Source organism: Schistocerca cancellata, chromosome 3, assembly GCF_023864275.1.
Source record: "Schistocerca cancellata isolate TAMUIC-IGC-003103 chromosome 3, iqSchCanc2.1, whole genome shotgun sequence".
Lineage (NCBI taxonomy): Eukaryota > Metazoa > Arthropoda > Insecta > Orthoptera > Acrididae > Schistocerca > Schistocerca cancellata.
The window spans coordinates 731,275,855-731,302,759 of record NC_064628.1 but is presented as its reverse complement, the minus strand read 5'-3'; the positions used below and the strand labels follow the sequence as shown (position 1 = coordinate 731,302,759).

Below are 26,905 nucleotides of genomic sequence, written 5' to 3'. Positions count from 1 at the left end.
TTTATCGGAATAAAAAAGATAATGAAGAGAATAAGATTGGTGGTCTTTTCCTTCGAATAGTATGTTGTCATGATATCCAGAATTTATAATGTGTGCGCCATTCATATTCAGTGCGATGGCCACGTGTTGATCAAAGCCGTTGGGTAAGAAAGAAAATGTGGTATTGCCAGTGCGTAGTGAACAGTCAGAGTTGTGTAAATTACTAACAGTCAGATGTGCGTTATCCGTTTCCGTTGCGTAATATTCAAAAAGGAGAATAATTTGTAACTTAATTGTGAGTACTAGAGCTCATGTTAGTCGATAAATAAGAATGAATCCACTCGCTTGGCAGACCACTCATCTTGCAGGCCTGACTGCTTGATGCCACAGTATGAGCAAGGCATGTGGGTACCTCTCACCATGTTCCGAAATAGTGTCTTGTTTCTCCACTAGACAGTGCCACAAGTTCCTCCAAAAATCGTAACACAACACACACACAAATGTCATACTAAATAATGTAAATCCACCCGATGATGGAGGTTTAAACCTTTGAATCGCGTTGTGGAAATAAATAAAACGGTGACTGGTAACAGTAAACTTGTTGTTTCATTTAATATCAATAACAGTCACGGTAAAGCCAGACCTAAAATCTTCGCATTTAAAGTATATGTGTTGTTTTGACATTTCTCCTCTATGTCTTTCCAGAATTTTATCTCTCACCTGTTCATGAGCAATATCACAAAACGAAGATCAAATAAAGTTTGCAAAGGCTCCTTTTGGCATATGTAGCAAACCAATGTTATCTTCCTTGTTACTATGAACTGAACCAACAGTTTCACGTGAAAGTGGATCAGCAATGATGTTTTCAATACGTGGAATTTAAATAACAGTGAAACTAAATTACTGAAGCAACGATCCTAATGTCTTAAACTATCATGATTTAGTTAAACAGTCATAAGAGACTAAAATGCCTGATGGTTGGTATATGTGTTGCGTGTTCACCTTTTAGAAGTTAAAGAAGTTTATCAAATGCACAGACTGTGGCTACTGCTTCCAGCTCAGTGACAGAATAGTTACGTTCAGCTTTGGTTAAGGCTCAGCTGGGAAAAGCTATACTTTTCTGTGTAAGAATTCCATTGTCTACAACTTCTTGAAAGAAGTGTACACCGAGATCATATTTTGAGCTATCGGTTGAAAGGTAAAACTCAAGAGATAAATCAGGGTGTGATAATATGGGTGCATTAGGCAGTGCAGTTGTAAGATCATTATATTAAGTGTGTGCGGAACCATTCCAGTCTCAAACTGTATTCTTACTTGTGAGTTTACATATGTGTAGACAAGCTCTGCAAGCCGATGAAACATCGATAAAAATTGAAAAGACCTAAGAATCGTATAAGTTGTTAGTTGTTTGTAAGTACAGGCATTTCTTCAATTGCTTTCAGACAAAATGAGGCTTTTGTAGATACAATGTGGCCAAGGAAATTAATTAGCATTCTACCAAATTCAAACTTTTCTAAATTAACTGTAATGCCATGATCAAGAAATATCTACATCTACATCTATATCTACATGACTACTCTGCAATTCACATTTAAGTGCTTGGCAGAGGGTTCATCGAACCACAATCATACTATCTCTCTACAATTCCACTCCAGAACAGCGCGCGGGAAAAACGAACGCCTAAACCTTTCTGTTCGAGCGCTGACTTCTCTTATTTTATTTTGGTGATCATTCCTACCTATAAAGGTTGGGCTCAAAAAAATATTTTCGCATTCGGAAGAGATAGTTGCTGACTGAAGTTTCGTAAATAGATCTCACCGCGACGAAAAACGTCTTTGCTTTAATGACTTCCATCCCAATTCGTGTATCATATTTGCCACACTCTCTCCCCTATAACGTGATAATACAAAACGAGTTGCCCTTTTTTTGCACCCTTTCGATGTCCTCCGTCAATCCCACCTGGTAAGGATCCCACACCGCGCAGCAATATTCTAACAGAGGACGAACGAGTGTAGTGTAAGCTGTCTCTTTAGTGGACTAGCTGCATCTTCTAAGTGTCCCGCCAATGAAACGCAACCTTTGGCTCGCCTTCCCCACAATATTTTCTATGTGGTTCTTTTTCAACTGAAGTTTTTCGTAACTTTTACACCCAGGTACTTAGTTCAATTGACACCCTTGAGAATTGTACTATTTATCGAGTAATCTAATTCCAACGGATTTCTTTTGGAAGTCATGTGGATCACCTCACACTTTTTGTTACTTAGCGTCAACTGCCACCTGCCACACCATCTTTTCTAAATCGCTTTGCAACTAATAATGGTCTTCGGATGACCTTACTAGACGGTAAATTATAGCATCATCTGCGAACAACCTAAGAGAACTGCTCAGATTGTCACCCAGGTCATGTATACAGATGAGGAACAGCAGAGGTCCCAGGACGCTTCCCTGGAGAACACCTGATATCACTTCAGTTTTACTCGATGATTTGCCGTCTGTTACTACGAACTGCGACCTTCCTGTCAGGAAATTACGAATCCAGTCGCACAACTGAGACGATACCCCATAGCCCCCCGCAGCTTGATTAGAAGTCGCTTGTATGGAACGGTGTCAAAAGCTTTCCGGAAATCTAGAAATACGGAATCAACTTGAGATCCCCTGTCGGCCATTACTTCGTGCGAATAAAGAGCTACCTGCGTTGCACAAGAACGATGTTTTCTGAAACCATGCTGATTACGTATCAACAGATCGTTCCCTTCGAGGTGGTTCATAATGTTTGAATACAGTATATGCTCCAAAACCCTACTAAAACCGACGTCAATGATATAGGTCTGTAGTTCGATGGATAACTCCTGCTACCCTTCTTAAACACTGGTGCGACCTATGCAATTTTCCAGTCTGTAGGTACAGATCTATCGGTGAGCGAGCGGCTGTATATGATTGCTAAGTAGGGAGCTATTGTAACAGCGTAATCTGAAAAAAACTAATGGGTATACAATCTGGACCTGAAGACTTGCCCATATCAAGCGATTTGAGTTGCTTCTCAACCCCTAAGGTATCTACACTCCTGGAAATTGAAATAAGAACACCGTGAATTCATTGTCCCAGGAAGGGGAAACTTTATTGACACATTTCTGGGGTCAGATACATCACATGATCACACTGTCAGAACCACAGGCACATAGACAAAGGCAACAGAGCATGCACAATGTCGGCACTAGTACAGTGTATATCCACCTTTCGCAGCAATGCAGGCTGCTATTCTCCCATGGAGACGATCGTAGAGATGCTGGATGTAGTCCTGTGGAACGGCTTGCCATGCCATTTCCACCTGGCGCCTCAGTTGTACCTGCGTTCGTGCTGGACGTGCAGACCGCGTGAGACGACGCTTCATCCAGTCCAAAACATGCTCAATGGGGGACAGATCCGGAGATCTTGCTGGCCAGGGTAGTTGACTTACACCTTCTAGACTACGTTGGGTGGCACGGGATACATGCGGACGTGCATTGTCCTGTTGGAACAGCAAGTTCCCTTGACGGTCTAGGAATGGTAGAACGATGGGTTCGATGACGGTTTGGATGTACCGTGCACTATTCAGTGTCCCCTCGACGATTACCAGTGGTGTACGGCCAGTGTAGGAGATCGCTCCCCACACCATGATGCCGGGTGTTGGCCCTGTGTGCCTCGGTCGTGTGCAGTCCTGATTGTGGCGCTCACCTGCACGGCGCCAAACACGCATACGACCATCATTGGCACCAAGGCAGAAGCAACTCTCATCGCTGAAGACGACACGTCTCCATTCGTCCCTCCATTCACGGCTGTCGCGACACCATTGGAGGCGGGCTGCACGATGTTGCGGCGTGAGCGGAAGACGGCCTAACGGTGTGCGGGACCGTAGCCCAGCTTCATGGAGACGGTTGCGAATGGTCCTCGCCGATACCCCAGGAGCAACAGTGTCCCTAATTTGCTGGGAAGTGGCGGTGCGGTCCCCTACGGCACTGCGTAGGATCCTACGGTCTTGGCGTGCATCCGTGCGTCGCTGCGGTCCGGTTCCAGGTCGACGGGCACGTGCACCATCCGCCGACCACTGGCGACAACATCGATGTACTGTGGAGACCTCACGCCCCACGTGTTGAGCAATTCGACGGTACATCCACCCGGCCTCCCGCATGCCCACTATACGCCCTCGCTCAAAGTCCGTCAACTGCACATACGGTTCACGTCCACGCTGTCGCGGCATGCATGGGGCTCCGTATGCCACGGCAAACTGGCTGACACTGACGGCGGCGGTGCACAAATGTTGCGCAGCTAGCGCCATTCGACGGCCAACTCCGCGGTTCCTGGTGTGTCCTCTGTTCCGTGCGTGTGATCATTGCTTGTACAGCCCTCTCGCAGTGTCCGGAGCAAGTATGGTGGGTCTGACAAAGCGGTGTCAATGTGTTCTTTTTTTCCATTTCCAGGAGTGTACTTCGAAGAAACTTATGCTAGCAACTGGTCGTGTTTCAAATTCTGGAATATTCCATTCGACTTCCCTGGTGAAGGAATTTCGGAAAACTACGTTCAATAACTCCGCTTTAGAGGCACGGTAGTTGGTAACAGTACCATCGGCACTGCGCAGCGAAGGTATTCACAGCATCTTGCCGCTTGTGTACTTTACATACGACCAGAATTTCTTCGGATTTTATACTAAATTTCGAGACGTTTCGTTGTGGAACCTATTAAATGCATCTTGCATTGAAGTCCGTGCCAAATTTCGCGCGTCTGTAAATTTTAGCCAATCTTCGGGATTTCGCGTTCTTCTTCTGAACTTCGCATGTTTTCTCCGTTGCCTCTGCAACAGCGTTCGGACCTGTTTTGTGTACCACGGGGGATCTGTTCCATCTCTTACCAATTTATGAGGTATGAATCTCTCAATTGCTGTTGCTACTATATCTTTGAATTTGAGCCACATCTCGTCTATATTTGCATAGTCAGTTCGGAAGGAATGGAGATTGTCTCTTAGGAAGGCTTCTAGTGACACTTTATCCGCTGTTTTAAATAAAATTATTTTGCGTTTGTTCCTGGTGGATTTGGAAGAACCGGTACTGAGCCTAGCTACAACGACCTTGTGATCACTAATCCCTGTATCAGTGATGATGCTCTCTATCAACTCTGGATTGTTTGTGGCCAAGAGGTCAAGTGTGTTTTCGCAACCATTTACAATTCGCGTGGGTTCGTGGACTAACTGCTCGAAATAATTTTCGGAGAAAGCATTCAGGACAATCTCGGAAGATGTATTCTGCCTACCACTGGTTTTAAACAAGTATTTTTGCCAACACATCAAGGGAAGGTTGAAGTCCCCACCAACTATAACCGTATGAGTGGGGTATTTATTTGTTACGAAACTCAAATATTCTCTGAACTGTTCAGCAACTATATCATCGGGGTCTGGTGGTCGGTAGAAGGAGCCAATTATTAACTTAGTTCGGCTGTTAAGTATAACCTCCACCCATACCAATTCGCACAGAGTATCTACTTCGACTTCACTACAAGATAAACCACTACTGACAGACACAAACACTCCAACACCAATTGTACCTAACCCATCTTTCCTTAACACCGTCTGAGACTTCGCAAAAATTTCTGCAGAACTTATTTCAGGCTTTAGCCAGCATTCTGTACCTATAACAATTTCAGCTTCTGTGCTTTCTATTAGCGCTTGAAGCTCAGGGACTTTCCCAGCACTACTACAACAATTTACAAATACAATTCCGACTGTTCCTTGATCCAAGCACGTCCTGTATTTGCCATGCACCCTTTGAGATGCAGCCCACCCCGTACTTTCCCGAGGCCTTCTAACCTAAAAAAAACCGCCCATTCCACGCCACACAGCCTCCGCTACCCGCGTAGCTGCCAGCTGAGTGTAGTGAACTCCTGACCTATTCTGCGGAATCCGAAATCCCACCACCCTATGGCGCAAGTCAAGGAATCTGCAGCCAACACGGTCGTAAAACCGTCTGAGCCTCTGATTCAGACCCTCCACCCGGCTCTGCACCAAAGGTCCATAGTCGGTTCTGTCAAAGATGCTGCAGATGGTGAGCTCTACCTTCATCTCGTAAGCAAGACCGGCAGCCATCACCAAATCAGATAGCTGCTGGAATCCAGAGAGAATTTCCTCAGATCCAAAGCGACACACGTCATTAGTGCCGACATGTTCCACCACCTGCAGCTGGCTGCACCCTGTGCTCTTCATGGCATCCGGAAGGACCCTTTCCACATCAGGAATGACTCCACCCGGAATGCACACGGAGTGCACACTGGATTTCTTCCCCTCCTTAGCCTCCATATCCCTAAGGGGCCCCATTACGCGCCTTACATTGGAGCTCCCAACTACCAATAAGCCCACCCCCTCTGATTTCCCGGACCTTGAAGGCTGAGAATCATCCTCTGAAACAGGGCAGGCAGCTGCATCTGGCTCAGCCAGAGGCAGTGCCTGAAACCTGTCTGTCACACGCACCGGGGAGGCTTTCTGATCAGTCTCCGGGGACGTCTTTCGCTGCCTGCCACGCCTTGGAACGACCTCCCAACCAACCACAGGCGAGGGCTCAGCCCCACTGCGGGGGACAACCGGGGCAACCCCAGCGGCAGACCGATCTGGGGACAGACAGGACGAGGTTGACATCCCCGTGATACCCAAGTCCGGCTCCCAACAGTGGTGCCCATTGGCAACAGCCTGAAGCTGCGCTACCGAAGTCAGCGCCGCTTGCAGCTGTGAGCGAAGGGATGCCAACTCAGCCCTCATCCAAACACAGCAATCACAGTCCCTGTCCATTCTAATCGATGTTGAACAACAATTATTGAAACACGAGTCCGTGCCTAGATAACGCAAGGGAAACACGCAAAGACTGTATTAACTAACCTGTACAAATGCCTAACGACTGCGCTACAATCTGCCTGAATTTACGATTACAGTAACTAAAACTCGAAATTACACCTCCTATACGAAACTCACACGCAATTTAAATAAGAATCTACGAAGTAAACACTAAAGCGCGATGCTACAACTCTCAAATACTATAATACGTCCGTAATTTATGAATTAAACAGTGCAAGTACCCAGAAACACGCAAAGAAATGAAGAATTAAACTACGTAATAAATAAGTAAGCTAGGGGTATACGACTTGCTGCTGCAGCTGCTTATCCAACGGCGGCAAGGAGCACACTGGCTGTGACCAACAGACACTTTCCGTTCAAAACAAAAACAGAAGACAGACGACTACGCGAATTTACATTATTCAGGTACTAAGGCGCGATGCTACAACCCTGAAATTTAAGAATTAAACAATGCAAGTACCCAAAAACACGCAAAGAAATTAAGAATTAAACTATGTAACAAATAAGTAATCTAGGGGAATACGACTTGCTGCTGCAGCTGCTTATCCAACGGCGGCAGGGAGCACACTGTCTGTAATAGTTTACTCAGTACTTGATTGCGTTCTGTTCACAACATTTCAGTGACCGAAATGTCATCAACAAAGGTGGTTATCCTGTCTTTTAAATGCTTTGGTAAGATGCTCTCAGGGCTCGGATAAATGCAGCTGATGAAACATTAAGAGAAAATGGTAATTTTTAATTTGGTAGCATTTTCAAAAACAAATTCGATTTGCCAAAAGTTAGTTGCACACCTAGAGAAGACGTTTCCTTTACACCATGCTGTTTATGTAATAATTTGTCTAGTGTTTGTGTTCAGTCAGTTTATGGTTGTAATATAGTGTTGATCTGTCAGGAATCAATAACAAGTGTAATAAAATTATGCTTCTTTTTAACAACATTTAACAGACAGTTGTATGAACTTACTGTATGCTCAATTATTAGCTGATCTAGAATTGATTGTATCTACTGTTTAACTTATTCTTTGTATGTCAATGGAATAACGTAAGGTGGTACAAAAATTAATTAATTTCCTTATCTTCCTACTTATAAAGAAAATTTTGTATAGTTCCTGTCGTGTGAGAATAACTTCAGTGTGTGATTTTAAAATTTCGAATAATTCATGTGTGTCTGCATCAGAATCGACTTCATCTCTGATTACTTTCTCTTTAATTAACTGTTCTGTACTAGTATATTGTTCGGTGTCATAATGAAATGTTTTCATATCGTTCTTGCAACCACTAGTCTGACTCAGTGAGTGTTGTGCCTCGAGCGGAATGAGAAAACGCAAACAGGTCACGCCTTCATCTTCCTTCGTCAACCAATCTTGATATTTAAGCGTTACTGTTACATTATTTGTAACACTATTTCACATCGCAAAAATTTAACACTTTTTAATATTGATGTAAGAACTCTACACCCTAAATGGCTCCCGTTGACAAAAGATGAACTATCACCAAATTCGCAGAAAACTTATGTCGGTGATTACGTGCATTTCTGCTATTTCGTTGAATCACTCCCTTCGATTTACTTCTTAATAGGGGCAAAGTTGGACAAACAAATGACTGGAGTCAATTACTAAATGCTGTCCCACTAATCACATTAACCCATCTAACAGAATCGAGTACAGTGGAAATTGAAACTTTTCTTGCGGAAATTTTTACAATAGAATGTACAGGTGTCATTTTCTTGTAACAATGTGTCTCTAAAGTCAAGAAAATATACGAAGTTAATATGGTTTTTTTGTGGACAGCCGGAAACTAGAAATGGTTCGTTTTGCTAGGAGCTGTTGCGTGGGTAGGGCAGACTGATTTCTTCAGTTGCCCCACGCTCAGCATTTGAATTTCTACGATAACGTCAATTCATGTTTGATTCGTTTCACAATTATTTCGTCTTATATCCAGGGAGGTCGGTGCCCTGATTTCTACAACTTGAGCTCCATGCTCGAAATCCAAATTTGTGCAGTAACGCAAATTTCGATTTATTCTTTCATTACAATTGCGTCTAAAATTGTCGTCATGTCGTAACGTCTATGTCCACGGGATCCGCGATGCCTATTACTGTACTGATAATTCCGATGGTCACTGGAATCATATCTCGAGCGGCTGTCATCTGCAGTATACAGGCCTGATGTCGCTTATCATGCCTGTCTTCGTCGCGTCTCTCATCATTCCGTTCACGCGAATCCCGTCTACGATTTCGGTTACCCCGCTGACGGTAATTTTGCCAGTATTGATTATTATGGTTTCCGTGTATGCGATATTTATTGTCAAATTAAAGTTCCTATAAAAGAGACTGAAAAGGCTGTAAGTCATCTTTACAACGGCCTGCCGAAACTATGAGGCATAATCTGATAGGAAATATAGTCAAACAAATGCAGATTAACTCCGACGGTCTGCACGCATTAGTTAAATATCAATTCGTGCGCATTATGTTTTCAAAGTACTGCACAGGAGTTGAGAAATTCGATAGTTCATAATTTTTCATCATATTAGTGTTATGTTTCACGCGATCTTGAGTAGTTTCAGACCGATAAACGGACAACAATCACCGTAAGTGTGACATTCACGTGCTATCGATTTCATTTTTGTCACAGGATGTCCTTCGAGATGACTGCCACTAAATTCGAGTTTGTGTCCAAATGGTCATCTTGATGACAAAGATCAGTGAAAGTGTTGTAACCACTCCCTTAGGTGAATTTCGTTGCTGGCACTGCGAAAAATTTTATAATTCCGTTAGTGTGTAAGTGTTTGTAATTAAAATCATCGCTTTTCTGAACGGATGAGTTTTCTCTCATATCGTAACTTGCATTCCAGACTTTTATTCTGTTTCTTTTTTTTTTTTTAATTACCTGTCTTCTGATTGGTTTGGTGCGGCCCGCCACTAATTTCTCTCCTGTGCCAACCTTTGCATCTCAGAAAAGTACTTGCAACCTACGTCTTCAATTACTCGTTGGATGTATTCCGTGCGGGCCGCGGTGGTCTAGCGGTTCTAGGCCCTCAGTCCGGAACCGCGGGACTGCTACGGTCGCAGGTTCGAATCCTGCCTCGGGCATGGATGTGTGTGATGTCCTTAGGTTAGTTAGGTTTATGTAGTTCTAAGTTCTAGGGGACTGATGACCACAGATGTTAAGTCCCATAGTGCTCAGAGTCATTTGAACCATTTTGATGTATTCCGTCGTTATTTTGCTGTCTATGTAGAAGAACTCCATAACTTCATCGACTTTGTGACAAATGATCCTGATGCTAAGTTTCTCGCTGTTTTCAGTGCCGCTACTTATAATTACTATCGTCTTCCTTCGATTTTCTCTCCATCCATATTCTGTAATCCGTAGCTTCTTCATTCCATTCAGCAGTAAAGTAGCACTGATATCTTAGATATCTTAGCACTGATGTCCTTTCACCTTGAACTTTAATTCCAGTCCGGCACTATTGTTTTTATTTCTATCATTGCTTCTTTGATGTACAGATTTAATAGTAGGGGCGAAAGACTACATCCCAGTGTTACACCCTTTTTAATCCGAGCTCTTCGTTCTTGGTCATCCACTCTTAGTGCTCCACCTTGGCACTAGTACATTTTGTATATTACCCATCTCCCCCTACAGCTTACCATTGTTTTTATCAGAATTTTCAAAATCCAACTACATTTAGGATTGTTGAACGCTTCTTCAAGGACGACAATTCTTATGAACTCGTCTTGCTTCTTTTTCGTCTTGCTTCCATTACGAATCGCAACGTCAGAATTGTCTCTCTGATACCTTTATCTTTCCTAAGGCCTTACTGATCGTTATCTACTTCTTCCTCAATTTCCTTTTCCATTCTTCTGTGTACTTTTCTTGTCAGCTACCTAGAAGCATGAGCAGTTAAGCTGATTATGCAATAATCCTCGCACCTGTCAGTCTTTCTGTCTTTGGAATTGCGTGGATGATGTTCTTTCGAAAGTCAGATGCTATACCACCAGACTCATACATTCAACAAACCTACGTCAACAGAAATTCTGATGGAACGTTATCCATCCCTTCTGTCTTATTAGTGCTTAAGTCCTCCAAAGCCAATGTGAATCCTCTTTCTAATACTCGATGTCCTATCTCTTCTGAATCGACTCATGCTCCCTCTTTTATCACATCAGACCTTCAATGTACTCTTTTGACCTATTTACCCTCTCCTCTTCATTTAACAGTGGAATTCCCCGGGCACTCTTAGTGTTACCATCGTTGCTAATTTCACTGAAGGTCACTATGACTTTCCTATATGCTGAGTCAGTCCTTGAGGCAGTCACTTCTTTTCTGATTTATTCACATTCATCATGCAGCCATTTCTCCTTAGATTCCCTGCTCATCGCGCATATTTCACTCCTCAGAGACTTGTATTTCTGTATTCCTCTGAACACATTTGTACTTCCTTCTTTCACGGATAAACTCAAGTATTACCTTTCTTACCGATGGTTTCTTCGCAATTACATTATTTGTACCTATAGTTTTCTTTCCAATTTTTGTGATTGCCCTTTTTAGCCATGTCCATTTCTCTTCAACTGCACTGCCTACTGAGCTACGCTTAATTGCTGTATCTATAGCCTTAGAGAACTTCACACGTATCGCACCATTCTTTAGTATTTCCGCAACCCTTTTCTTTGGGTACTGATTCGTCCTGACAAATCTCTTAGAAAACAGCATACTCCTCATCAGTACTACATTGTGATCTGGTTCTATCTGCTTCAGGGTACGCCTTACCATCCAGTATCTGATTTCGGAATTTCTGCCTGGACCTGATGTAATCTACCTGAAATCTTCCCGAACCATCCGGCCTTTTCCAAGTTTACAGATTACTCGCTACTACTGCTTTAAATTTATTACAGAACCCATATAGTCATTCTCCTCTCTCACTCCTTATCCCAGGCCCACATTTTCCTGTAACCTTTTCCGCTACTCCTTCCCCTAGAACTGCATTTCAGTCTTCCATGACTATTAGATTTTCATCCCCATTGTACTGTATGACCTTTCCAAACCCTCAGATATTTTACCTACATTTTCTTCTTGAGCTTGCAACTTCGGTGTATACAGCTGAACTATTGTAATCGGTGCTGCTCTGCTGTCGATTCTGACAAGGGCAATCATATTATTGAAGCATTCACAGTAACACATTTTCTTCCCCACCTTCATATTCATAACGAATCCTACTCCCGTTATACCATTTTCTGTTGCTGTTGATATTACCCAATACTCATCTGACCATAAATCTTTGTCTTCTTTCCATTTCACTTCTCAGACCCCTACTACATCCAGACTGAGCCGTTGCATTTCCCTTTTCAGGTCTTCTAGGTTCCACACCGCATTCATGATTTTGACATTCAACGCCCCTAGTCGTAGAACGTAATCCATTTGTTGCTTTTTAAATCTTTTTCTCGTGGTTACCTCCCCTTTGGCAGGTCTCTCCCGGAGATTCTAATGGAGGAGTATGCCGGAATGTTTTGCCAATGGAGAGATCATCATGACACTTTTTCAGCTGCAAGCCGCATTTACTATGTATGTACGTTATGTACCTATAATGGAGTGGATTACATTGCCTTCTGCATCCTCATGCCGTTGATCATTACTGATTTTTACAACTTTGGGGTAGTTTCCCACATGAAGGACAGGAGTGTACCCTGGACCTCTGTCCGTTCCTCCACCCTCTTTGACAATGCCGTTGGCAGAATGAGGGTGACTTGTTATGCAGGAAGTCTTCGGCCGCCATTACTGATTATCAATCAAAATTAAAGCGGTGGCGGGTTTCAAACACGGGAGCCAGGACCTTTCCATTTCTAATCAACAACGCTACATGTAGACTACAGGTGCTTATTTATGGTCGTAATGTCTTGCAAACACATAATGTTCGCGAGAGAAGTGATCATCATTTCCAAAATCAGTGCATTGACTGGGATTTCTAACATGAGAATTATTGAACCTATTGGCATCATTATCATAAACGATCTTTTCTTTGATATTGGCAAGGTGTTCCCGTATTTGCTCACGTCACGTTTATTTTGCTGATTAATCCTCATCTGCCCTTCCTTAAAACAGTTCAAAGACTGAAGTTCTTTGGTATCAGCGATGAGAACCGGCTGAGTATCGCCTGATCTTTTATCTGAAACATTGTTCCTTTGAGTCTCTTTCTCGGATAATTCTTCGACTCCTTTTGTAACAGTCATCAACTGATTTTACGTTGCAACTACTGAGTTAGTCTGCAACTGTAATGACTCGAGTTTTTGCGCTAATTCCTCTATTTGCAATTTTTGTTGTCACGTCTGTTGTCTCAACTCAACAATGTCAGCAGACTGTTCCTGGACAAGTCTGGACTCAAGATAATTAATATCAGACCTGATTGCGTCACGTAGCTGAATTTACAACCGTTCTGATATTTCTTCGAATTTACTATTTAAATTGTCGTTAATCTCATCCCTAGATTCTTTGATCTCTGTATCAAGTCCATTGTTGGAATTTTTAATCCCACTGCACTGAGCAAGTATTAATCATGTAAAATTATTACTGAAAGAGGGGAAGACAAAATTAATTTGCTCTGTAGGTGTATAAACCATACCTGAATCTCTTACAACAAAATCGAATTGTGTCACGGTTTTTTTAGCACCTGAATTACTTGTAGTTCCCTGCAGTTCGTCATGCGTGATTGATGGATAGTGGACTACACTCTGATTATTCACAAAATGTCTCTGACTATATCATCCTGATAAGAATTTTCTACACTACATCTCAAATTTTCCGAAACTTTGTTTGGAATTACTTCTACAGTCTTGTCTCTTCCTTCCTGCGCTGTAGTTTTCACTGTCGTAGCAATGAAGAAAATGACACAAAATGCAAACCAAATGTCTTAACAAAAAACTGTTAACTGTTACAAAATAAATAAACAAATTCTGAACCAGGAAACCGTTGAAATATTTTTTTTAATAAAGGCTGAGCAGCGTGCTAGCAACAAAAATGCTTTCCAACAACTACTTTCCTAACTACTATCGGATAAAATTTTGCAAATGTAGTAGTAAGACGAGATATGTCTAACTGCGAAATCATCCAAAGAAACTAAATCATGGAGGGGTCGCCAGGTGAAACTTCGTGTAATACCTTACTTGCAATTATTACTGTACTGGTGAGAGACGTGTAGAAATGTTTAAAGCTCCATCTATGAATATACGAGTATTAGTATTCTGACAGAACAAGAAACAGAAATTTATTACTCTTCCCATAAATAAAAAAAAAACTCTTTTGTGTCTTCATGCAATTATACAAATATTCTGTAACATCTCGTAACAATTAATACGATAATGCTCCTGTACACAACAGACAATTTACTTCATCTTGCAGCCGTAACTGCATCCAGCAACATGTTAAACTAATTAAAAAGAAGTACTGCTACCCATGCATAGTACAGTACATGCCCACAACTACTGAAATAACTGCTAGCATTTCCATATGTAAAAATTCAATGGTCAGGAGGGGTTTCGTCAACAAACCTTACACAGTATACAAATATGAAGGAAACCAAGAAAAACTTTTAATTTAATTAATTGAGAAAATTGACGATTTCAGCACTGACCAAATTTACTCAGACCTTTCATTTTTTTCGTCAGATACATTAGCAACAATTTTAATTATTCTACAGTGTCTATAATGAAGAATCACATATCTGATCACAACAAAGACACCAGTATTAATCGCAATGTAGGCATACACACAATTCCCTGCAGTGCGCAAGCAACCAACAATTACGAGCAACAAAATGGAAAATTGCTAAAAATCATCAATTATTACCATAGTCTCCTCTGGTGCTGCTACCACGGTCACGGCAGGTTGCTACCTCATCTGCGGCGCGGCTCCTCTCCACAACAGGCTGCTTCCCACTGTCAACAACTGTTTACTCGCTACTATTCCGATATTAATATCTCATACTCAGTGTTTGCGTATGCACGCCACAGCAGAATCAGTGGTTAAATTTCCGAAGAAATATTAACGTTCAACTTTCAACACTGCACCAGTGATTTTCTTTCATTTTGGTCCAAAGCTGATATACGTTTGGAAAAGTATCAACCATCTCTTTGTACGTCCTATTTTTTATGTTATGGTACGTGTAATGTTTATTAGGCAATTTCTACCAACTACCAATCGAAAAAGTTTTTCGATTTGGTCAATTGTCCACTGCTTCACTATGCATGTAGGACGTGAAACCCACAGCAAAGCTCACGGACATTCTGAACGTCTCCCTTCACAGCAGGATTGACGGAAGCAGCTGCTCAGAGTACTGCAGCTAAAAGCCCACGGGTGGTGACTGGCCTGAAGTGCGGGCAGCACCTGAGCGTGATGCAGAATCCAGCGGAAATATTCGTAGCCTGTCACTAAAATCTTTTTTTTGTGGCCAGCTCATCGCCACTACGCATGTTGATCACGCCCACTGTGCTCTCTGTCGCCTTTGCTCGAACTACTGGTACCAAATAAGGAGCTGCAAGTGTGTCACGCACACAGGTGCGGAATGCCTCTATATGCGTCTCTGACTTTCAGATTTCGATTGTTCAATGCGGAAGACCTTTCGAAATTTATTTAAATTTAGATAAATTATTTTCTGTATTTATTGTTCAGCGCTAAATACACGCGAATGTGTTGATATTAGCGTTTATTCTCACTGTTCAATGACTTGACGACGTCTTCTCCTGGGCGATTCCTTAAAGTCGTTACAGAGTTTCGGTGATCCTGGAGATGGACAAAAGTATCAATTTGGCGTAAGGAACTATGTTCAGCAAACGACTAAGTCGAAAGATATAGGAGAAAATAATTCAGATGCCTCTGACAGTGAACGTTTTGTACTGCAAGTTCTATGCTTTCCAATTTTTAGGGGGAGGAGGAAGTATGGACAAAAATAGAAAGAAAAATTGACCAGCAAACATGATCACTAAATCTGGTATTGGGCATGAGAGAGGTTAAATGCCAAACGATGAGCCTCACAGTAGAAGACTCATCCAAGTGCCAGTGTTAAAACCAGGATATCTGCTAATACCACTTAAATGGGTACGTGACCATCTGTACTGGGCGTCAGTGCAGTGGCAGAGAGTAGCACGGTCTGATCAATCTCGATGCCTTCTTCGTCATGGCGATGGGAGGGCACGAATCCATTGCCTTCCAGGGAAACCTGTACTGCGGGACGGAGACAAGCTGACGGCAGCCCCATTAAGTTCACGGGGACATTCACGCAGAGATCCGCTGGTTGCAGACCATTTACACTCCTTCATGATGGTCAAGTTGACCGACAACACAGGCATTTTTCAGCAAGATAATACATCATGTCACAAGTCCAGAGTGTGACGGAGTGGTTCTAGGACCACAGTGGCAGTTCCAATTGATGGGAGACCCCTCCCCCAAACTCACCATATCAGAACTAGGGCGAACACGTCTTGGATGTGACTAAACGTGGCATCAGAGCTACAGCCCACTTCTCGAATTTTAAGGGAATTCTGTGACTTTTGCGTGCAGATGTGGTGCCAGACCCCTACCAAGACCTCACTGCTTCCATGGCACAACGCATCGCCGCTGTTATGCCTGCCAAACGTGGACATACCGGCTATTAGGTAATTTCTCATAATGTGCTGGATGGTCAGTGAACATCTTTCTCCGCCATGCATGCAAACTTGTAACATCATTACGGAATCACAAAATATATTCAGTGAATGTAGTAATAATTATTTTAAAATCGTTTACTATTCAGATAGTTTTACATAAACGTTTCTCAGTTTCTGAACAACATAGATTCATCATTGTTGTAAACATCACACTCAAGAATCACACATACTATAATTACGGTTTAACAATACCGCTATTAAATAAATCAGACATTGTGGTTCTACGTTAAATACAAAAATTATCACAAGCTTTCGGCTACTTTTATAATGCACACTTGCCCAGCCTTGATCTGTCTTCTGCAGCACCTCTGCTCATATTATTTTCTTAGCAAATTCACTTCTCAACGCGGTTGCCAAGTGAACAATGGGAAAAATTACGACATTCATCGTTCTATTACTCAAAGATAATTAACTACCTTCTATTAAAATTATCTTGAGAGACGTGTTGCAGTTGGAATTACCAGTTAACTGTTACGGCATTATTGACTGCGGGTATATAATCAAATGCTAAGCTCAAACCCGGACGTCTGCTTTTATGTAATCCGTTAGTTTTCTTTTAACGACGTAGCTGTATTTCGTTTTCGTTGACGAATCTACTGAGGTAGTACTACTATCAGGTCATCCTTGGCACTCCGTATAGCATTGTTAGCTCCATGCAGCATCTGCTGCGATGTAGTGATGTCTACTGAGGAACTCTATCCAACGCACGCCACCCGCGGAGTACCTCAAACAAATAATGTATCATAAAACAAACATTTAGACATTTACAAGGTATCACCTATCAATATCTTTCTGTACTATTTGATTATTATAAATGTGATCAGAGAATTAGTAGTACATGGACTTGCTCACGTAAAGATGAGGAGCAAACAGAGAATTTCGCTCCTGTAACGCTCATAAGACAATTTCCGAATTCAATTGAGCTAAATTCTATAACTTCACAGCTACTGCTCTCTTTAGTCTTGATTCTGCTACGCGGTTTTTACATATCAATTCATATTAATTCATGTCTCGCAGTAGCTCACCAATATCAGAGCAGGTTCAGCAGAACCCTCTTTATCGCGACCCATTGGCCATCAGCGACTAATGTGCTCTCGTCAAGGGGATGCTGACACGAAGCGTTAGAGTGTCGAAGATACTTGTGAACTGAGGCAAGTTACTGAGATTACAAGGTATCTGTAACCCCATAGTATGGTCCTACCTCCATAGCTGGAATCCTTAATCGACACTGGAGCTGCTCCCGGTGCAATACATCCTGGCAGAAGAGCAGAATAGTATATTAGTTTTCCTGAATCTATTGAAAGGATTAGTAATCTCAGTATGAGCGCCTTATGGCTCTGAGCACTATGGGACTTAAAATCTATGGTCATCAGTCCCCTAGAACCTAGATCTACTTAAACCTAACTAACCTAAGGACATCACACACATCCATGCCCGAGGCCGGATTCGAACCTGCGACCGTAGCAGTCACGCGGTACCGGACTGAGCGCCTAGACCCGCTAGACCACCGCGGCCGGCTGAGCGCCTTAATAAGTACTAAATTCACCCTCCTGACACCAACGTAACTCACTTTCGTGTACGATTGTAGGTACGGACGGCAGCTCGTGCAGTTCCTCTGCCTGGCTGCCCACGCTATCAGCAGACTGCTGCTGGTCCTGACGCCGCACATCCTGATACTGTTCATCTTGGCAGAGTCCCTCGTAACAGCAGCGGCCGGACCTATGCATGAATCTGCCTTGTCTGTCGGTAAGTGCATCAAAGCACGCAGCTGCTGCCCTAAGATTAACTTTTTAACACTAGGGTATTACATACACACAGTTCTCAGAACTTCAAGAGATAGAAATGACGCAAAAAAATCAACGTTATGGCAACCGCAAATTTATGAAAGATATATGAGGATAAGTCTTGTCAGTAAATGCAGTTATACGTTATCCAATCAGCACATTCAAAGGCAAGAAACATATCGTAGCTCCAATAAGTCTCGAAATCGAACTGCCCATGTTGTGATCCTGACGTTCACTTTCGTGGAGTCTCTCAATCAGTTCAATGCTTTATTCATGTTTCCTAGGAGACTTGATGAGCCTTCCAAACGGAATAGGATATCAGGATAGGAAACAGGCTTGCCAAGACCAGGGATCAGCTGACATAAAACGTTCCTATTACAGAAACAAGATATTGGCGATCAGAATGCCGTAGCTACTCAATTTACGGCGGTAAAATGGCAAAAATTTTTCTGAAAAATTAATAATTCATTCACGTACCAGAAGTAATGAATGCTGTATAACCGCCAACTCTTTTGACATATGTCAGCTTCTGCGTTTATGACTCCGCACGATAACTTATTTGGGAACATTCGAAAATGTCGAAAATGCTCAAGTCACTCCTATTTATAATAAAATGTACGTTGTACCAACACTAAGAACTTACTGCCTTCTTCAGCGACTCTCTTAGAAATGTAGGGAAATTTGCAATAGACTGTAACAAAATGTAAAGAAGCACCCCCACGAAATGCGCAATTGACGACAAGTTGTCACCAGAAGGTAACCCGACAGTACGAAAGGAGGCGGGGCGCATTGTATTGCCAGTAGGAAAGCAGTGACGGGATCGGTCAGGACATCTCAGTGACTTTGAACATGGCCTGATTATCAGATATCTCCTATTCACATCTACATCTACTTCTACGTGATAACTCTGCTATTCGCAATACAGTGCCTGGCAGAGGGTTCAATGAACCACCTTCAAGCTGCGTCTCTACCGTTCCACTCTCGAACGGCACGCGGGAAAAAGGAGCACTTAATTTTTTTTCAGCGAGCCCTGACATCTGTTATTTTATCGTGATGATCATTTCTCCCAACAGAATGATTTCGCAATCGGAGGAGAAAACTGGTGATTGAAATTTCATGAGAAGATCCCGTCGCAACGTAAAACGCCTTTGTTTTAATGATTACCACTCCAATTCACGTATGATGTCTGTGACACTATCTCCCGCTATAATACAAAACGAGCTGCCATTAGTTGTACTATTTCGATGTCATCCGTCAGTCCCACCTGATGCGGATCCCACACCACACAGTAATACTCCAGAATAAGGCGGACAAGCGTGGTGTAAGCACTCTCTTTACTAGAACTGTTGCACCTTCTAAGTATTCTGCCAATATTATCTATGTGATCGTTCCAGGTTAGGTTATTTGTAATTGTAATCCCTAAGTATTTAGTTGAATTTATAGCCTTCGTATTTGTGTGGCTTACCGCCTAATCGAGATTTATCTGGTTTATTTTAGTACTCATGTGAATAACTTCATACTTTTCTTTATTCAGGGTCAATTGCCACTTTTCACACTACACATATATCGTATCTAAATCATTTTGCAAGTCTTTTTGATAATTTTATGAATTTACAAGACGGTAAATGCATGATCTGCAAACAATTTTAGACTGCCACTCAGATTGCCTCCTATGTTGTTAATATAGATCACGAACAACAGAGGGCCTGTAACACTTCCTTGGGGATTGCCGGATATTACTTCCGTTTTACTCGATGACTTTCCGTCTATTACTACGAATTGTGGCCTTTCTGACAGGAAATCACGAACCCAGTCGCACAACTAAGACGATACTCCGTAGGCACGCAGTTCGGTTAGAAGACTCTTGTGAGGAACTGTGTCGAGAGCCTTCTGGAAATATAAAAATATGGAAACGTATCAGTGATATTACTAGTACTTTAAAACTGGCCACATCGACTGCTTGTGATGTGACTGTGACGCAGAAATGCGAAGAACAACCACAGCTAAGCCACCATCAGGCCGACATCACGTACTGACACACAGGAAAATCGAGCACTGTGGTGTGAGGTTACAAATAACCGGAAGGGAATCACCCATGCGTTCCACTGTGCTACCAGAAGCCCAGTTAACACAGTGAGTAGTGGGGACAGAGGTCTAGCACCTCCTCATAAGCCAAAACATTTCTGTAGTCAGTGCCAAGCTGGGCTTAACGTGCCCTAAGGAGTGACGCCACTGGACAACGGATAACTGGAAACGAGCCTTTGGAACCACTAATAACGCTGCAGCCGTTGCAAATCTGATGGAAGTGTTTGGGTTTGGCAATGCCTGGGGAACGTTACCTCCTACCGGGTATAATGACAAGAGCGAAGTACGGAGGATGCGGTGTTACAAAATGGGTCCCCATATTATGGTTAGAAAACAGTTAGCGAGGAAGAAAGAAACATATTTTACGCCATAGTGTACTGAGTACGTTAGGGGAACAGTTCTAGGCAACCTAGATTGTACGGTTTGCCAAAGGTTCATAAGGACAACGTCCCGTTGAGACCGATTGTTAGCGCTATTGGCTCTCCTACGTACAGGCTTGCAAAACACTTACCTAAATTGCTGGCGCCTATAGTTGGTCACTGCACACATCATATTCAGAATTCAAATACGTTTGTTGATATCATAAAAAAAGATGAAGATAGGCCCAAATAATATCATGGTCAGCCTCGACGTGGTTTCTGTGTTCAGCGAAGTACCTGTGGACGACACATTACAACTGCTGGCTGCTAATTTTTCCTCAGAAATTTTCAAGTTGTTCCGGCATACCTTGACGACCACTTACGTTTTATATAGTGGAAATTTTCATGAAATAACGGATGGAACAGCCATGGGTTCCCCCCTGCCGCCAGCAATAGCGAATTTTTTCATGGAGGATTTTGAAGAACCAGCGTTGAGCATTGCTCACCTCCGCCCATCATGCTTCTACAGATACGTAGACGACAACTTTTTAATCTGGCCACATGGCAGTTACACGCTGCAACAGTTCGTCGAACATTTGAATGGTGTACATCCAAACATAAAATTTACACTGGAGGTAGAGAAGGAAGGGAAGTTATCTTTTTCAGATGTGTTGGTGGAGCGAAAACCGGATGAACGACTGGGCCATTCTGTGTGCAGGAAGCCACCGCATACAGATATATATCTGCATAGCCACAGCTTCCATGACCCGTCTCAGAAGAGGGCTATGCTGAATACTTTAGTACACAGAGCCAGGACTATATCCGACAAGGACCACCTCGGTCCCGAGATTAGCCATTTGACGACTGTTTTCGAGAGGAATGGTTATTCTGACAGTGAAATGAAATCAGCATAGTCCAAGAAAGTAAGACACGATGCCGTCCATAAACAAGAAGAGGACCAAAACACAGCCCGGTTTCAATTTTGCGGTGCTACAGCAGGCAAGATAGGCAGAGTCCTAAAGAGGCAAGGAATAAAACCAGTTTTCCGAGCACCTAGGAAAATTAAGGAAATGTTGAGACCAGTCAAAGATAGTCTCGTCTTAAGGGTGCTGGGAATATATAGTATTCCTTTTGAATGCAGGAAGAATTACGGGGGCCAGTCTGTACGAACCGTTGCCGACTGTTGCATCAAGCACCAGCGCCACCTGAAATACAGGTATTTGGATTAATCAGCGGTGGCTGAGCACAGCCTACTTAACAAGCATAAGATTTTATTTGAAGAAACGAGAGTAATAGCCCACGCATCGAATGACTGGGACTCTGTGATCGGGGAAGCGGTCGAAATTAGACTTAGCGATAATAACTTTAACAGAGACAACTTCTTTGCATTTAGCAACACCTGGAAGAGTGCACTGGATAAAGAAAAATCGCAGAGGAAAACTTCCCGCACCTTACCTCCTAATTCAAGGGATGGCGCTGCAAGCAATGCGAGATAGAAACTACATCTATGGATGTTGATCGCACCACGTCACTACGCGCCATATCACTGCTGCTATGACGTATTCCAGCCAGACAGAAGCCGTCCTTTGTATATAAAAGTGGGAGCCTCGCTAGTTTACGAACCTCCTCCTGTTCCTCCAACATCTCCACATCCTTTACATTGTCTGCAGGCTTGATCCCCCCCACCATCTGGTATCCTCCCTCTTCTCCCCCCATCGCCCATTGCCGTGCCTCTAGTGCCACGCCTCTATCATTGTATCCCTCCCTCTGTCCACCTCCACACCCTACATCTCATTCGTCAGGGCAATTTCCAGCGCCTCCCCCCCACCCCTCCCGGATGATGAACTTCGCCATGACATCTACCTTTCCTTCCAACTATATCCTGGCCGTGTCCCCCCCCCCCCCCCCGGGGCACCATTTCTCCTCTCTGCTCCTTCTCCCAGAGCGGATTTTCCTCCTTCCCCCATGAGACTCTTCACCCCACCCTTGCGTCTTCTCTTCCCACATCCCTCCCTACCTGGCCCCCTTTGGCGCGTCCCCCACCCATCTTCCCCCCTCTTTTCCCCTCCCTCCCTCCCTCCCTTCTTCCAGTCTCCCTCATGTCCATTTTACAGTCGCCCCTCTTTTTGTCTATTTTCTTCCATGATCTTCCACCTTTTTTATATGTATGTTCACCATGTTTTCTCCTTTGTATATTTTTAAATATCTTCTACTGTTTGGTCTATGTCTTTCAGCTGAAGTGCAGCGCATATGCTGCTGCCAGCCCGCCCCAATGGGGAATTGAAATACAATAAAGGAAAAAAATAATAATTTACGACAGTCACTTCTAGCCCTGATGACGACTACAGAGGTAGTGGTCGAAAGTTTGGAGTTTTATCCTGAATTGACGCGGCATGTAAACCGAGAGATTTTTATTCAGTTCAGAGACGTTGCTGGTATGAGCATTACATCCAAACCAGTCATAAAGCAGCGTCTGTGAATCAACGATTTTTGAAAACCAGCATTTTTGTAACGGACTGACCCATCCAGATAACCAATCCCAACACAAAGGAACACCTTTCAGATGAGATAGAACGTCGACAAAAGGTCCTAAATTTTGAGAAAAAAGTGTAAGCTATATGCAAATACGTGTATTATTAAATATGTACACAAGTTTTCGGATTAAGAATGGTGTAAGGCGAGGATGAAGTGTTTAGCTCCTATTTATCAATTCGTACGCCGAAGAAGCAATGTCGGAAATAATGGAAAGGATTTAGATTTTGATTAAAATTCAGAGTAAAAGGATATCAATGTTAAGATTCGCTGATGACGTTGCTATCCTCACTGAAAGTGAGGAAGTCTAATGAGTACAGAGTAGTAATTGAGAGTGAACCGCAAGAAGCCAAGAGTAATGAGAAATAACGTAAATGAGAACTATGTGACACTTAACATCGATATAGATGGTAATGAAAGAAACGATGTTAGGGCACTGCGGTTTCTCGGAAGCAAATAACCCAAGACGTTTGATGCAAGGAGGACGTAAAAAACAGGTTGATGCAAGGAGGACGTAAAAAACAGTAGTACAAGCAAAGAAGATATTCCTGCCCAAAATAAGTCTACTAGTATCACATGTAGGTGTTAATATGAAGAAGAAATTTCGGAGAAAATGTACTTGGAACACGTAATGGCATGGTAGTCAGTCATGGACTTTGGGAAAACCATGAAACAAGAGGATCGAAGCATTTGAGATGTGATTGTACAGAAGCAAGTTGAAAATGAAATGGACCAGTAAGGTAAGGTCAGACGAGGTACTCTGGGTAACTGACAAAGATAGGAACATATGGAATAGACAAGGAAAATAGATGATATGATAGCGTGCATGGTAAAACATCAGGAAATACCTTCCACAGTACTAGAGAAAACTGTAGAGGGTAAAATATGTAGAGAAAGACAGAGATTAAAATGCATGCAACAAATAAGTGAGTACGTAGATGGCCATTGCTATACTTAAATAAAGAGTTTGGCACAAGAAAGGAATTTGTTGGTGGCCGCATGAAATCACTCAGCAGACTGATGACTACAAAAAATGCAATTGGTAGACGTACCCCATATTAATGACCACTAATACTTTTTCTAAGGTTGTGTATATTCACATGCATGATCATCTACATATTCTTCAGTGTATTCTCCACATCACCTTCCTATATCTTTCTTACCTCGATCGTCAACATATTTCTCAGTGTATATTCCTCAGTACTCTTATATATCTGTCTTACCTTACTCCTGTTATCCCTACGCCATGATGGCAACATATATTGCTCTAACTTTGCCGATTGACATGTATACCGAAGAAAAATATAAGGAAATAATAGGAAGGCACAGTACTGGGAGAAACATTCAAATTTATTATATTTCAGTATTTGGCCATGCTAATGACTTTGTTGTTTTCTGTGAAGATAAGGAAGAATGCCAGAACTTGAATGGAATGGTTTGCCAAGTGCAGAATGTAGTTTGAAAGCAAGTAGATGTAGACCAGATACTGAGGAGTAGCAGCAACAATGGTAGTGACAAGCTGTGTGTTAAAATAGGTTATCACTTTGTTGCTACCACGAAATCTAAACAAATAATGGTGGGCGAAACAACAACCTAAAAATCTGAAGAGCAAAGAGCGTGCTCTTCACCAAAAGATGTCTATAGTGATTAAATGTGGGCCTGCAACTGAGAAAGATATTTCTAAGAATGCACCCTTCGAGGATAACACTGTTGCAACTATATCATAGGACGTAAATACACCTGAAAATTGTGTAATTGACTTGTTTGAGATACTGATGTTACACGAAAAATCTGTATCTAATTAAAAGGACTGACAAGTCTAATAAATTCCCTCCCGCACTTGCGAGAGAAGAAAACTGCGGAAAACCGTAAACAGAGCGGGAATGATGGATACACTCGGCAGCTATTTCCATTCTGTTAGAGGAAGCCACAAAGGGTAGAAACTGCTAGTGATACCAAAACAGTCAGGAGACGCATGACGAAAAATAGAGGAACCATAAACGAACTCATATCGTAAGACTCGCACCATCACAGTGCCACTGGGATACACACACACACACACACACACACACACACACACACACACATATATATATATATATATATATATATATATATATATATATATATATATATATATATATATATATTACGGTCACTGTCAAGAAATGCCCACTTACCATTAGTCATTAATGGATGTCTGATTAATTATAAATGTTACCGGCTTCCTGCTGAGCCAGATCAACTCTTTTACTATTCGGAAATGAAAATAAGACTTTATCTTCATAGAATACGGTCTGTTTTTATATGCAGTCCAGCGTAAATATGAGCCTATCAAATGTTAACATCTAACCCGCGGGCATCAGCAAGGGAACAACACGTGATTGGTCCAAAAACTGTGTTATGCCTACATAACCTGTAAGTTATTATATTCATCTGTCTATTTCCAACAAGTCAGAGGGTTGTTGAGGAGAGGTCGGGCTCTATTTTTAGTAACACATATCAGATAATGACGGTGAGGGGTCGAGCGTCACAGCCTTCAAACATGATAACATATTTCACAAATTGCGGCATAGTCTTGAATATGAACAGTGAATCCAGAAAGATAAGAAGTTCTTATTTTTCACTCTGCGATCCAAAAACATCTAATTTGACTTTCATATCTGGTCTTTGGTGACCATCATCAAACACAAAATGACTGTAGGGCGACCAATTTTGTGATCGTACAGTGCAGTGAAAGAGTGACATTTTGAAACTCTTCGATCACTATTTTTATTCGCTACTGTGTTGCAGGTTGCGAAACTAGTGCTGTGAATGGCTTATGACAGAGTCAGAAGGCTTTGTAAATTTAAGAAGGAAATCGCTATATGAAGGAAGGTCCCACACTGAAATCGACAGTTCGACGACAAACTTTTTTGACGATAGACTGAAATAAAAGAAAAACGAAAAACCATCCAATTGACTTGGCTTGCGAACAGTATCTACATCAGTGAAATCATCGGTTTCCAGATTATATCTGTTTACATTTGGTGCGCGTATTGATCGTTGATGATCATGAAAGAAAAGTACGTTTTGTTATAAATACTCTTTGCTCGGTGGACCTGTTATTTCATGGTTCCACGATAGACGAAATACCTTTGGTAGCTGTAAAACCAGCAAATACGTGGGTGTAAGTACATGGAATACATACAACGGAATCGGCTACGTAGATGAGGCTAGTGAATAAGTTTATCTGAAACTTGAAGCTGCTATTACGCAGACACGCTTTTCTGTATATTAGAAATTTCGTGAGAGGCGTACCTAGCGTCACGCTAGGGGTCGAATGCTTTGAGAGGTAACACTACTCATCAAAACAACAAAAATTACTTCAATATACATGCGAAAATGCATACTTTCTGAGAGAAGTCCAAGAAACTTCGATCCGCAAATGCATATTTTATGCGATAAACACTTGTTTACAGAAGATGCTCAACGCGACGTCCATTCATGACAATGCACCACTCTGCCCATCGGCGTAAGGAATGAAGTATACATGGTTTTAGTTGCACCTGCTGGATCGAGTTGAAGACCCTGTAGTATCCGCGCCTAGACCAATTCCTTCAAAT

General features: G+C 42.3%; 1 protein-coding gene across 1 annotated transcript in view; it reads left to right on the top strand.

Moving 5' to 3' along the window:
* The window catches only part of LOC126176542 (solute carrier family 22 member 7-like), a 193,807-nt gene that overhangs the window by 62,953 nt on the left and 103,949 nt on the right, over positions 1 to 26,905 (top strand). The window contains exon 4 of the mRNA XM_049923699.1: positions 18,129 to 18,286. Within this exon, the coding sequence (XP_049779656.1) occupies positions 18,129 to 18,286 (158 nt within the window). The remainder of the gene's footprint in view (positions 1 to 18,128; positions 18,287 to 26,905) is intronic.